The following is a 14348-nucleotide window of genomic DNA, read 5'->3' as shown; positions in this document are numbered from 1 at the left end:
TCAGACCCTAGGCAGGGCTGAGTGATAGCTAAGGGGAGTGATGTAGTGATTTGAAAGCACTTGTAAGAGTGTTATTGCCTTTGTTCTTAGTTTAGCAGACACAGAGAAAGATGACCTGAATGTTTGGCTTTATGACATACAAAGTCATTGTGTGGTGCACAGGTTAGAGGCAAGTGCTGGTACTGCAGGTTTGGCTTGTGCAGTTGCCTCTCGTTTTTCAATGCATTGGAAGCCTTAATGAATAAAGGGTTCCTCTTTCTTCTTTAAATATTCCAAAAGACGTAAGATCCACTTTGTGGACGGTGTTGAAACTACCTTGGTATCCATTTCCTAACTTCCTTGCCCACAGATAAGCATTAATCCCCATCTAGTTCTGTAGATGGGCAGAAAATTGGATCCCATTTTTAGCAGAGGTGCACCTTGTGCATCCCCTGAGCTGCTGTGGCACACACCTCCTCTGCCAGAGGTTGGTTGTCACTGTGGAAGCTCACAGCAAAGTTGAGCCTCGATACTTTTCCACTTCAGGATAGGGGAAGATGCCTGAGGTCAGCAGCAGGTACTGTCCTGCCACACACACGCTCAGTACACCCTGACACATGCTGACCTGCTCTGGGCCCTCCGAGGGGATTTGTGTCATGGCAAACCAAAGAGTGAAGCCATTTGCAGATGGATTAAATAAGACTTGGAAGGAATTATTTCTTTGGAGATGGGTTCCAGATGGTTTGAGGTGAATTGGATTTCAGCCCTTTGAGACAGGAGACGGGGATCAGACACAGCAGATATTATCCTTTTAGCCATTAGGCAGCTCATGCTCTGGGCACTTGAGTCCCTAAAGAGGAGCTGTTACAGCCAGGCTCTCTGGGAACATTCCTGGGGGTTTCTCCCAGCATGGTGTGTGCAAGGGCACTCTCTGGACCCTCCATATGGCCCCAGCCAGGAAAGAAGCAGGTTCAACTCTCCCTTCTCTGGAAAAAAGCAGATATCCTGGGCAGGGGAGAAGGGAGACCAGTCTCCATTGCTCACCTGTTCTTGAAGCTTCTCTAGGCACCACTTCTCCATCAGCTTCCAAGGAGATGGTACAACTCTGGCAGTGCTCACAGGTGTTGTTGAAGTTGCTCCACGTGGCCAGCAGGATGTGTTGCCCTGCAAAAATGGTCTGCATATGCTTGCAGCCAAGTGAGAACAATCCAGTCCTCATTAGTATAGCCTAAGCAATTTCAAAAAAGGACAGTGGCAATGTTTGTTTGTCACAGTTAGAGGTGTTAAAAAGGAGGAAGAAGGTACTGTGTTGTTTTTCACCCCAAAAATAAAAGGTATTGCAGTTAGTTTACAGTTCTGACGTGTGGATTGTTTTTCATCTTTGGCACACACCATTATGCTTCATGATTTAAAAATGTGCTTTGGAAGAGGCACTTTTTAGGCTTGTTTTTATCAATGGCAAAAGCATCCACAGATTGAAATAGTACCTATTCTGATTATATTTTTTGTGATGTTGTAAGAGCTCTTTTAAGAGCTTCCAAGTTCCTGTGAAGTCCTGTCCAGAAGATGAATCTGGAGGACCTGGGGGAGGAGGAAAGCTGGCAGAGTGACACAAATGCAGCACTGCAGCCTGATTAGTCTTAGAAGAGCACTCAGACCTGGGCTCGCAGTGACTGACTGACAGCAGGGGCTGGAGGTGATGAGCTACAGGACAGAGAACTCAGAGAATCAGATAGTGCACATCCTTGTAAAGATGGCCAGTTCACCTCATCTTTTCTTCTTTGTGGCATTGAATTCATTAAGTGGTTAGAAATTTACCTGCAGCAGCATAGCTGCTGAATATTGCTGCCTTGACAAAAATATAGGTATTCATCTGACAGAACTTGCCTCCAGCTAAAGGAAATAATGCAGTATGAGTAATCAAATGGATGGAAGCCCAGGAAACAGACCATTCTTCTGAAGTAAAGCAGCAAGTCACTAGATAAAAAGAATTTGTGTCCTTCTCAGAAATGCTACTAACCAGCTTCATCCAGTTTCTAAAGATAAGTCACTGCTGAATTTAACTTCAGATTTAACTAAATGCTGGCCAGGACAATATGTTCAATGATGCCAGGAGCAAGAGGTTTTCAGTACCATCGCCCCGAATAATATCTGACTGAAATGATCAATTGCTCCACAGACCTGGCATTCCCAACAGCCTTCTTTTCCTAAACTCTGCAATCTTTGTTCATATTTAGTGTTTAAACTGGGTAAGAAAGCCATATGCAAAATGAGGCAAAAAGAGGGACTTGTGTGGTTGTCTTGCTGCCATCAGTTATTTGGCAGGTTAGTGAGTGTGGAAAACAGGGCAATATTTACAGGAGAAATGAGAGCATCTAAATTGCCATATGGATAGCAGCAATAAGCAGACAGCAAAGCAGAATACTCTGTTACATCCTTCAGATCTGTTACCGAGTTCCTTGCTGTTCTTCCCCAACAGATTTTGTATGCAAGGCAGTTTTGATTAAGTCACCAATCTTGAGTGCTTTTCCTGAGCATGTATTATTCTGTAGGCCTGGGGAAGAACAACTATCTGTTTTTGGCCTGTGACAGGGAAGCTGAAATATCCCTGCATTTCTTTACCATTTCCCATTTTCCCTGCTTCTCACAAATTGAACAAAAAATGAAACCAAGCGAATATTAGCTTTACAGAAAGACACATAAATCTGAAGTTTTTTTCCTCACAGTAGGACATTTCAAAACTCATAATCTCATGTATGAATTTTGTAGAGTCACTATTGCTCATTCTTGTGAGTCCTGTTCCCTTAGATTGAAATTGACCAATGAATCTCCAAAAGCTAGTAAGTTTAAATTTTGAACTTTTACTCTGTGTTGGGCAAAACATCAGGGAAAGAGCTGGCATGCTGACAGCTAAATATCTTTGGAGAGAGAAAAAGGAGGCTGACCCATTAGAGCCATCTTTCCAAGAGTTTTTTTGCTCCTTCTCCCTGTAAATTGCAGCTGGAGTTGTTCTGGCAACACTAATGGCATTAGGATCTGAAAGCTCTTGATCAATTATAGCAGGCAGTTTCAGGCAGTGGGAGATCTGCTGCTAGTCTGACTGGCAGTGCATCTTTTCCAGAGCTCTCACTGTCCTTGTCTCTATAAACAGATGATAAGTAGAAATTATTTACACTGACGGATGAGAATGGCATCTTTTCTTGATGTCTCATGAACCTCTTTTGCTTTTAGAATAAATCTTAGCAGTGTGAGGGGAATAGCTAAGCATAAAATACAGGCACAGAAGGCTGACATCTCTAAACAACAATTATCAGATTCCTTTTTGCAATAAGCAGAAGGCTTTTTCATGTATGTAGAAGTCTGTTTAATATTTCATGGACTCCTAAATTATTCACAGGTTAGAGTGCTCAACTGTTACTGTCATTTAAAGAGCAAGTGCCCAGCAGGAGTGTTGCATGGGACTTTGTAGATCACGTCGAAGCATAACATTTGGTTCATTAAAGAAGTGTTATACTTCCAAAGGTAACAGCATCCAATTTATACTCTGTTAATCCTGGCCTGGCTAATAAAGGACATTATGAGATTGCTTCTTTTGATCCTTATCTATCTGTGCAGTAAAACTTTTCACCATCTGACAACAAATCTGGGATCCCATGTCACCTGGTATGGTTCCTAGAAAACCTGTGAACTCCGTTAGATGGAGAAACTGTCATTTTTTTTCTTGCTAAGGAAACTTCCCAGTCTGACTGCTCAGGAGAGTGCTGGTCACATTCCAGTGTCAGAGACTTTCACTGCTGGCATTGAAACTGCTTCATGCTGGGTGGCTCCAGTGACCCAGTGGGTCCCCACTTGACTCCTAACATACCCCATTCAGACCAGGTTTCCTCAGCAGTTCAACCCCAGATTTCCCATGACAAAGTCCTAGATGTCTTGTTCCATCTTGTTCCAAAGCCATTTCACAGTGCAGTAACACAGGAACAGCCAGAGCTAGTGCCTCTGAGGGGGATTCCCAACCAGGGAGCCCCTTGGTATTTATACTCTCACAGTCTCTGGAAGTCTCCTCTTCCTCCTGAGTCTTTGGCTCCTGTCCCCCTCTTGTGTCCATCCACCTTGCTGGCTCACTGGTTTTCATCTCCTTTGTTACCCAAAAGGCTGCAATTCCCAGCTCTCCTGCGTTTCCCAGTGTCCGTCCACCTGGCTGGTGTCACCCACCATGATGCCCTGTGTTATCCCAAAGGCTGGCAGCTCATGGCCTCTCTTCTCAGGCCTGGAGCTCTGCATTTCAATCTGCATCTCAGTTTGCAGCTTGTGAGCCCAGCTACTTGTACTTCACGTGTTCCTCAACATTCTGCACTCATGGATAACTGAGACAATATGTTTAGTTTTGAACATAGTTTCTAACACTGCTCAGTCTTCCAGAAATGGTATTCATGAACAGAGTATCTAGAGCTTGACATTGATGTAAATCAGGGTCACTCCCCAAACTTTGTCAGAAACTGAGATCTAGCTATTTGCCTCCTAAGGAAATGTTATCCCTGATCTTGTCATTTTCTCAAGCTTTCCCTGCTCAAATAAAGTGAAGGTAGTAAAATTAAGTTCCCATGGTTTATTTTTGGATTTGGGTGTCTGCTTGAATTCCTTGAATTTTCCTAAAAAGCACTTTTGGAAATAAAGCAGGAAAATCAAAACTGAGGAAGAGGAGGAAGGAAGTTTTCTTTACTTAAATGCCTCTTTGGCAAGGACTGTTGTTCCTTCTCTGCATTTTCTAAGCACCATTTACTACTGGATAGTGGTTTGTGCAGTTCCTCGGTCCCATCGGTAATTTAAATAACTTAAACACAGTGAAAGCTTGATTTGTTTTTTCTATGAAGTACCTGTCCTCCCTATGCTCCTGCTTCATGGGACCCTTTGACTCTGATGCTATGTAAGGACATGTAAATACCTGGTGGCAGTGGGTGGCCACACCAGTGCAGTGGCTGTACCCAAACAACCGTCCTGACCCTTGCCCAGGCACGACTCACCCATGTGGAGAGGTCTAAGGGAAAGCATCCCTGAGGTATTTCCTAGTTGCTCTTGGGATGCTGGGGCTGTGTGGAGGACGCAGCTGTGCTCGGGCTCCCCCCAGCACTGGGCTGGCAGCCTTTGGGCTTGCTCTCCCACCAAGAGCTTTGCCATGACCTTCTTGAGCTCTTTGTCTTTAATAGAAGTGAAGGGAAAAAATAAAGGCTTGTCATGCAAAAAATTTTATTATCTTGGGATGCTGGGGCTGTGTGGAGGACGCAGCTGTGCTGGGGCTCCCCCCAGCACTGGGCTGGCAGCCTTTGGGCTTGCTCTCCCACCAAGAGCTTTGCCACGACCTTCTTGAGCTCTTTTGTCTTTAATAGGAGTGAGGGAAAAAAATAAAGGCTTGGCAAACAAATTTATCAGCTTGCTGTTGATCATACTGGTAGGGAACTCAAGAAGGATACAGTAAAGTTGCTTAGGAATTCCTTATGAGGTGTTAACCAAGATTTTTTACAAGAGAGAGGAAGATGTGTATAAGCCAGGATGAGCCTTTCCATTTGTATGCTCATAAGAAACTGCACATTGTTTAGTACTGATTTTCCTCAAGAGAGGGAGTTTAATTCTGTGTTTTATGGACAGATTTCTCTCCAAACAGTAACACTTTATTACTCCATTTTACAACACAAGCAGTCATACAATTTCTAGAAATATAGAGCATATGTGGAGAAGGGGAACACCCCTAGTACCTTTTGCAAAACAGGGAGAATTACTGCAGTGTTGTTCACAAGGTCCTGAAAGGGGAATCCTCTTTAGAAACATCAGAAAGATGGGCAGTGGAGGCAATAGTGTCCATCAATCTTCAGCTGATGTCCAGGAATCATTTCTGTGTGTGCTCGTGCTTGCCAGCTGACCCAGCTCCTTGCTTCAAAAGCACTGATTTCTTTCCAGTCCTCAGAGCTGCTTTTTATTTCTTAAAGCTGCTGTGCTGACTCTTCAAAGGGTGATGGATTTCCATTTGATGAGTGGCAGAGTTATCTGTCCATGTCTGTTAATTACATGGAAAAATTTCTCCATGACATGTTTTCAGAGTTGTAACAGCATAATTTCTTGCTCTGTATCTGTGGGGTCTTGAATGGAAAGAATGGGATGGAATGTTATGATTTGAGGTAGTTCAGATATTTGTTTTCATTTTGGGGTTCAGAGGCTTCCTCAGGTTGTGTGTTTGTTTCATAGAAACCTGCTGAAATAATTACAATTTGGTATTTATCTCTGTGAAAAATAGTTTCCTTAAGCACTTTCTGTGCAGGAGCAGAGAGGCTAATACCATGCTTTTGACAGAGAGCTATTTTTACACAATTATTAGTCCAACCCCTCAGTAACATGATATCAGGAAACAAGAATGATAATATGACACTGTGCTAAGTGAACTCAAATCAAGAAACTAAGAGGACTTTGTTGGGATTAGAAACTTGATACAGTCTTTTCCTTTATCACTGAACTATATTTTCCAGAAGATAGATGTGTTGGATTTTTCCAGCAGTGAGGTAAATAACTTACGGGGGGCTCAGGATGGCCACGTTTCAGAGAAATGAAATGTGTGATAGGCTGGAAACAGGGTGTATTGTATATCACAGCAGGAGATAGCCCAGCCTGTGACAGGGTGAAGAGTCTGCAGGGCTTCTTCTGGCGTCCATGTCATCATCTCTCCCACACAGAGTTTTGAGCACACACTTGGACCCCAGCAGCAGCCAGGCAGGAAAATATTGCAAGATAAATATTGTGGAATTTCCTTCAGCTGTCATTTGTGAAGCACAGATTTGCTCCTAGTCTTTTTTACCTCTGCTCACATTTTGGTCATGATGCTAAAGCATGAGATACAGCCTGCTTGTCTCAGGCATCTCATTTATCTCCAAATGGGAGATGCCAGGTGGGTCAGTCCTTCTAAAGTAGATCCCTGAGTTTCCATGCCAGGGTCATGGAAAACTGGCTTTCTCCTGGCAGCCTCCAGCAGAAAGGTCACTGGGCTTTGGCCACTCTCCTGTGTTCTCGAAAGATCAGGAATCTTTCCTGGAATCTTCCACAGGAAATTACCTCTGTTTCACATAGGGGATGTGCTCTGGGAGCATCTGCCTGCTGGATATATGGCAGTCAAGTGTTCAGGCTGGATTGTTGTATCTCACCTGAAGTGTGTATGACTTCCAGTTCCTTCCCAGTGCCAGGTCCTGTCAGAGGTACCCAGCGATGGGGAACCTGGCTCTGCACCACAGGCTGGACTTTGAGCTGCAACCGTGAACAAAGTGGGGCTTTTCTCTAGAAGGTGTTTTAGACAACAAAAGTGCTTCCCATAGGAAAAGTTGTCTGGTCTGTGCTTTGCATGGTGTATCTGGATTAATGCTGCACCTTGTTTCAGCATTTGGTGGTGGGAGGTGAACACGGCGTGTGTATTAAGAGCTGTTTCTGCTCTTCTTTCTGCTTCCCAGGGATATGAAGCTGGATGGTGGACGCCAGTGCCATTCTGCTGGAGTGTGTCTGAAAGAGATAATTGGTCTTGAAGGTGTGGAGCTCGGAGCAGATGGGAAGGTGGGGATGCTTGAGTTCCTACTCCCTTAGATTTTATGTTATAAGGGGAAAAAATGGCTTAACTAATAACAAGCGCAAATACAACATGCAGCGTAACAGAGTGGTTAAAGCACAGAATGTGCAACTGTAAATAAGCTTAGCAGAAACTCATGAGGACTGCCCAAGCTGTCAATGCAGACAACTCTGTATCCTGGAAGAAATTTGCCTCTGGCAATGTCTGAGTGTGTAAAGTATTACTGAATTACACAGCCTTCCCCTTGCTCTAGCAGGAGGTATCACTGCAGTGATTGTCAGGACCTTGAGAATAATTTCTGGTGAGAGTTGTAGTTGTAATCCTATTTGCTTTCAATTGTATTTAATAACATTTTGCTCAGTATTTTTCCAGAGAGCAGGAAGACAGTGGCACAAGGCTGATGAGTCTCTCAAAATCCAGAAGCTCATTCACTTGAATAGAATAAGCAAATATGAATCTTTAGGGAACTCATTGATTTTAAATAAATATATAGAGGAGAGACAGTTTTAATCGTAGAAGAAAACATTTCTTCCTGAAAGCCTGATTTACTTTCTACAGTCCAGTTTTACTCAGACTGCTGTCATCTATGGATTTAAAGGCCCTGGGTCAATGCTGCTACATGTGTTGTGATCACCTAACCAGGTGTCAGGCCAGACCACAGGCTGTAAATTCCTGAGGACAATGTCTGCTTATAAATAATGAAAGCTCACATGCCACATGTTTTATTTGATACGTGTTCTGACCTCCTCGTAAACCAGTCTAGAGTCTCAAACTAATTTTTTTTCTTCAATGCAATGTTATTGTTGGAAAATGAGCCAACAAGAAGCAAGGCATAGCTTTTTCTTGGCCAGGGGTACAAGCAGAGAATCAGTGCACTCTAAAAATAATTTTGTCACAAGTTACTCATTCACACTTAGTCCATGTTGGGGGGTAGTAAATGATCTCCCACAATGATTGCTGTGGACTGGAGCTCACTTATTACATCAATAAGACTCTGCCAGACAAAGTCCTGAGAAAGAAAAATAGCAGAGAAAGTGCTTCAATTTAGCAGTGTTTAAGTGATTTGCCTCTGGCAGCTGTGTGCTGAGGGACCCATATAGATGATGCTAGTTCAGTAAAGAAGCTGCTGAAATGTGATACAGAGAAGGCCCACTGGAAAAAACCTGACCAAACTGATATATTTTTAAATCTGACCCTTGAGTAGGATTTTGTAAATCCAGTGTATTAGAGCTTGTGTGTGTGTGTGTTTGTTTTGCTGAAGAATTAATGCCTTTGCAAAAGCATTTTTACATGAATAAACTGACTGCACTGAAGCAAATGTAGGTGGCTGGTTTATATTCATCTGTGCCTAACTACTAAATCCAGAAAATCCTCCATTAGTTTGCCTTCTCTTGCTTTAAGTTGCAGTGCACCAAAAGCATCCCACTGCATCCAAGCTGGGCTGAAAGTAACTGTCTGTCCATTCTGACTTTTTTTTTAGACGGTTTCTTATACACAGTTCCTATTTCCCACCAATGCTCTGGGAACTCGGAGGAACACAATAGACTCCACCTCATCTTTCTCCCAATTTCGCAATGCAAGCCATCGTAGCCTTTCTTTGGGAAGAGCTAACAGCACCCAGGGGAGCATTGATGCAGGTAATTTCTCAAGTAGCTCTTTTTAATACCCTGTTGGTAGGCAGCTATTGCAAAGGACTGACGTGTTTTAGTCCCCCCATTAGCTTAAATTAAATAAAATACAGTCTTCTGCTGTGGGTGAAGCACAGCTTATTCCATATTTGCTTAGAAAGCTTGCTTGTGGAGGATAGAAGTTAAATAAACAAGCACGTTGGTGGTATTGACAGCCCCAATGGCACCCAGCGTGCCTCCTCCTGTCATCAGCATCGTTTGTTCCTCCTGCATCAGGCTTGTCCTTACCTTTCTTTGCTATGGAAAATTTACAGTGGCAACACAGTAGTCATAAGCTGAAGGTGTAAATTCCACTTGTGACCTTTGTTAGGCTGGAAAGGGCTGTGTTTACAAAACCGGACACAAAACATAAGCCAAAGCACTATATGCTTAAAATATTTTGGCATGATAAATGAAACAAATCAAAACATCTGCTTGAACAGATGAAAACTTGTTGCCGAGAATAAAAGTCATTGTGGAGCCTTATATAATTCTGCAGTTCTATAAGCCCTAAATTCACATTTAGCAGGTAATGTGTAAGCTCTAGGTCCTCTATGTCTTGGCAAATTAATATAGAAATATTTAGAGTTGTCAAGACTTAGAACAATTTTTCATCTCTTTAAAAAAATATTGCATGGAGGTAATATTGTGCATTATCTGTGAACTCATTTGCCACTTCTGTTAAGTTCAGAGATGTCTTGATGCAATGAATTCCTTTCAAAATTCTACATCTAAACTGTTATTTTATAGGTAGCGACCTCGGAGACTTTGTTGAATACGACCCAAATCTTTTAGATGATCCCCAGTGGCCATGTGGCAAACATAAGCGGGTTTTAATATTTCCTTCATATATGGTAAGTGACTCTATGTATGACAGAGGAATTCCCGTAACAAAGTTCTGAAGGTTGAGGTTTCATTTGGCCGTATTTTAAGAAGACTGTTATTATTTTTAATCTGCTAATAAGAGCTGTTCAGAGTGCTTTGTTCTAAATGACAGTTACTTCTCGAGACATGTTAAAACAAACTCTTGGAGGTATTACAAAAGCAAACACTTTTATTACTGCTGTATTTCATAAATGCTTTAGATGAAAGGCTTGTTCAAACAATGCACTCATTCTCTGGCATTCAGAGGAAAATTTATACTTCCTCAAACTAGCACCTATTACAAAATAGGAGGATGCCCATTGGGGTTTTTCTGAAGTCATGAAGCTACACTGTGTTTTGATGCTAATCATTCAGTCTTCTGAACAGCTTGGTTTCCCAGGTATTTATTTCACCATGGGATAGTCCTTCCTTTAATTGCAGCAATTACGAGCAGAGTCTGTATATTTCCCACTATATCCAAACCCTTAACAGTACAGATACATAATTGTTCCGTGGTCTGTGCTCTGACTGATTGTTTTCTGTGGTGAGATACTTCTGTAGCCTTTTTTTGATTGCTCCAAGTCTGTAGATTATTTTAGCAGGACTGTTGCAAGAGGCAGTGCAGTCATACACATGTGAGCATGTATCTGCCTGGATTGTACATCCAGGGTAACAGTAGGCAGTAGGGATAATATTATTTTTTCCCCAAAGTGGTGACCTACTTCTCTTATCTATATACAGATATGATAGGATTTGAAACACTGAGGTCTAAAGTGTTGTCCATGTTCTTGTTTAATTTGGAACAGAAGACATTATTTAAGAAACTGCTAATCTATGTAAAGATACAGTTTTTGTATGTTCTCATCTGCCCCCCATCCTAGGGGTAATTTGGCTCATGGGTGCTCCTTCTTCAAAATAAGCTCTAAGTGCTTCATGTGGATGGAAGATTATCTCCATGCTAACAGGAATGTTCTGTCTGTTGCCCACAGAGGCTTAATTGAGTTCTAAGGCTGTGTTTATTCTAGGTTTTCAAATGGGAAGTCCAGAGTGTCCTCTGCTTACTTGCTACCAGTTTTCCTTTAAGGGCTGGCGAGTTACTTTTTGGCTGCCAACCCGCAAAGTGACAACCTTTTATAGCAACTACATCTGTGTGGGAAAATATTTGTCAGGTTTTGATATGGTTACTGTCATGGACAGTCATGGAACTGTCTTCCCTCAAGGAGAAAGCCATTGTTAGCCAACATCCGAAGGGAACATAGCTCTAGCAGTTGTGGCTGTGTTTCTGACCTTCCTCAGGCTGCGAGTGTCTGCCAGGCAGTACAAGTCCCCTAGAATCACCTGAGACCTTTGATCCCCTTTTAGCTTGATGTTCTCATGGACATGGTTAAATGAGTGAAAATGAAGCAGCCAGGATGGCATCTTGCAAGGGAGTTCTCCATCCAGGAATGGGTATTCAGTGCCATTCTTCTCTGTATGTTGGTTGTCCACAGCATTTCAAAGTCTTATATTTGTACTTCTGTTGTAAAAAGAAGCTGCCTGGGGATTTGACAAGGGGTATGACTAGATGCCCTAAAGGTGAAAAATTACTTCAAGGACAGTTTTTAAAATCAATGTCATTGTTTGTCTAGAATATATTTGCATTGACAGGGGTCTCCCTGCCTTTTAATTCTCTCCAGGGTTAATTACTGCTGTGTCTGAAATGATGTTTTCTTTGACAGTTGAGGGTTTTTTCCCTGAATGTACCCTTCCAGACATCACTTCTTCAGCACTATCTGAGGGTCTGTGGGACTCCCACCTCCCTTTCTGAAGGCAGGCACTAATCTAAGAGAGGGTTGAAGGACATTAAGTGCTCCATTTCGTTTGTTGAGGTGGATCACAGGCAGGTGCCAAGGGCTCTCTCAGACGGGGTTTTGCCTGCCCACAGCCAAAGCAGCATAGCTGTGATCCTGTGCAGGAGCTGCATGGCTTTGCAAGGAACTAAGGGGCAGATGATTGTTCTTCAGTGCTCAGCTGAAAGATTTTACAGGCTGCTGGTGCTTCCTTCAACCAAGAGAAGGGAGAAAAAGTATTGCTAGAGTGTCCTAGGAGCTTGCAGGTTAAGTAGGATTTTTCAGTTTTTTCAGATTTGTGGAAGGGCTTGTGCACAGGGCTGAATAATAGGGCTATGTAGGAAACTTTACTCACGTCTGTTTTAGACTTTCCTGACTCTCCTGACATCCCCTCCCCCTCTCCCTGCAGTTCTCTTCAGTGTGAGCAGGCGCATAATAGCCTTATAATTTCAAATCATGTTCTTCCCCCTCAAATATAAAAATCAGCTCACACTGCAATTAAAGCAAATTGCAGTCTGGGGCCAGCGAGAGACCTGTGGTCCTTTCCTGACCACGCACAGCCCCTGCAGCAGTGCCAGAGCTGTGCCAGAGGGGCGCAGAGGCCGCAGCAGCCGCCGGTGCAGGGCGGGATGCGGCTGTGATTGCTGCCTCGAGAGCTGTTGGCTCTGATGGCAGCGCCCAGCGTTCTGTTGTGCACAGAGAGCTGCAGCTTGTAATTAAAGTTTCGGTACTTGGCCAGGATTTAGCATTAATGCTCGACAGCTGCAAGCTTGTCGATATTCCCCTCACCCCTCCTGGTGGATGTCAGAGCAATTAATGGGGGGAAGGTGTGGAAGAGGAGTGGATGCTGGGCTGCATCACTGCCTGCGGGATAGAGCTGCATGCGCTGCTGTTGCTCCCGTGAGCCTGGCTTGTGCTTCCTAGGCCAGGATTCTGCGCTCACTGGGAAAGCTCTGCTGAGGTCTGTGTGAGTGCTGCATCAGTAAACACTGCAGGCTTTATCCCGAGGCACAGGACAGACAAAATGTGTGGTCCGGTTTCGGCTTCACTCAGAAATACGTGCAGCTAGCACTCTGTGTGCTCGATTTTTGTGGAGCCTGAGTTTATCATCACTGACATTGACTTTATAGTCTTTTAATTTTACTGAGCTGAATTAGCCCTGACTCTTGGAAAGAAGGGTTAGCTGGAAGTCCTCAGCTGTTTTCAAGGAGAAGCTGAGCTTCCTCCTTGAAGAGAGCTCTGGGGAAGCAGAAGTTCTTTTGCTTTAGTCTGGTTTGGTTTTTTTGGTTTTTGTTTTTTGCTTTCTGTGGGTTCGTTGTTGTCATTGTTGGTTTTTTGGTGGTTTTCTTTTTGCATGGTTTTTTTGTTTGTTCTTTTTTGTTTTGGTTTGATTTAGTTTTTTCTGTAGTGAAGTCTCAGGCTTAAGAGAGCATACATTTCCCTGTTGCATTTCTAGAAATAATACCCACAAATTGCCTTCTTCAGTACTTTCCCAATACCTACTGTATGGCTTCTGTTAATTGCATTAGTTGTATTTAAAGTCTAGTCTGCCCTGGAGAAATTATTTCATTTTGTGTTGTCTTTGTAGGAGAGTCTGCACTCTCTGCTGCAGTATAAACAGTAAGAGGTAGAAAAAATTCATGCTGGGGGGTGGGGGGGAAGGGAAACATCATGTCATAGTTAACAGATGTCTTCCTGGCTGATACTGCTAAAACAGGAATTCGTGCAGATTCTTAAATCTCTCTAGAACAGGAACTTTATCTACCAGACTAAGCATTAATTTCTTTCCTCGATTCTCATGTTGACTAGCATATGTACAGACTCGTCAGTGCCCCCCTGGTCTCTCTGCATTCTTTCCAGCAGAAACTCCTTCTGTGCTGAACTACAAAACTCATTCTCAACAAAACTCGAGGCTGATCCTGCAGTACTGCTTCTTTTGTTGGTAACACAGAAGCACAGGAGCATGTTAGCTGGTCACTGTGTGCTGCCAAAACTTGTAGCAGAAGAAGAAAAGCCCAGATCAGCAGCACGTTGACTTTGAGTGACCCATTCTGTAGGTGCATCCCTGAAATATCCATTTATCTGTGCTCAGGGGATACACGTGGAATAGGCTTGGCTACTGAGCTGCAATGTCACTGTGTTGGTTTAATTATATAAAAACAAATTGACATCTCCACACCACTAATAAGAGAAGCAGGTCACAAAACTCTGCAGAGCTGTTGCAGTGCCTGTGTGCCAGGCTGCACTTGCCAGGTACCGCGCTGGTGGCGAGCACAGCCGGGCTGTGTTATTTAATATTAGTCCTCCAGTGTGATTTTAAAATTAGAACTGCTTGCTGCCCTGGCCCTTTGGTCTAACAAAAGCCCTGCATGATGATATAATGCATCTGGTCTGCCGTTCTCTCGTTCTGTC

General features: G+C 43.2%; 1 protein-coding gene across 1 annotated transcript in view; it reads left to right on the top strand.

Annotated features, from left to right (window-relative positions):
* Positions 1–14348, top strand: part of CABLES1 (Cdk5 and Abl enzyme substrate 1) — a 70067-nt gene that overhangs the window by 46092 nt on the left and 9627 nt on the right. Inside the window, exons 6-8 of the mRNA XM_039730079.1 lie at positions 7464–7563; positions 9057–9213; positions 9994–10097. Of these exons, the coding sequence (XP_039586013.1) occupies positions 7464–7563; positions 9057–9213; positions 9994–10097 (361 nt within the window). The remainder of the gene's footprint in view (positions 1–7463; positions 7564–9056; positions 9214–9993; positions 10098–14348) is intronic.

This window comes from Passer montanus, unplaced genomic scaffold (assembly GCF_014805655.1).
Source record: "Passer montanus isolate IOZ18808 unplaced genomic scaffold, ASM1480565v1 scaffold70, whole genome shotgun sequence".
NCBI classification, from domain to species: Eukaryota; Metazoa; Chordata; class Aves; order Passeriformes; family Passeridae; genus Passer; species Passer montanus.
Note: the sequence above shows the minus strand (reverse complement) of the source record. Positions and strands in the feature narration are given on the sequence as shown.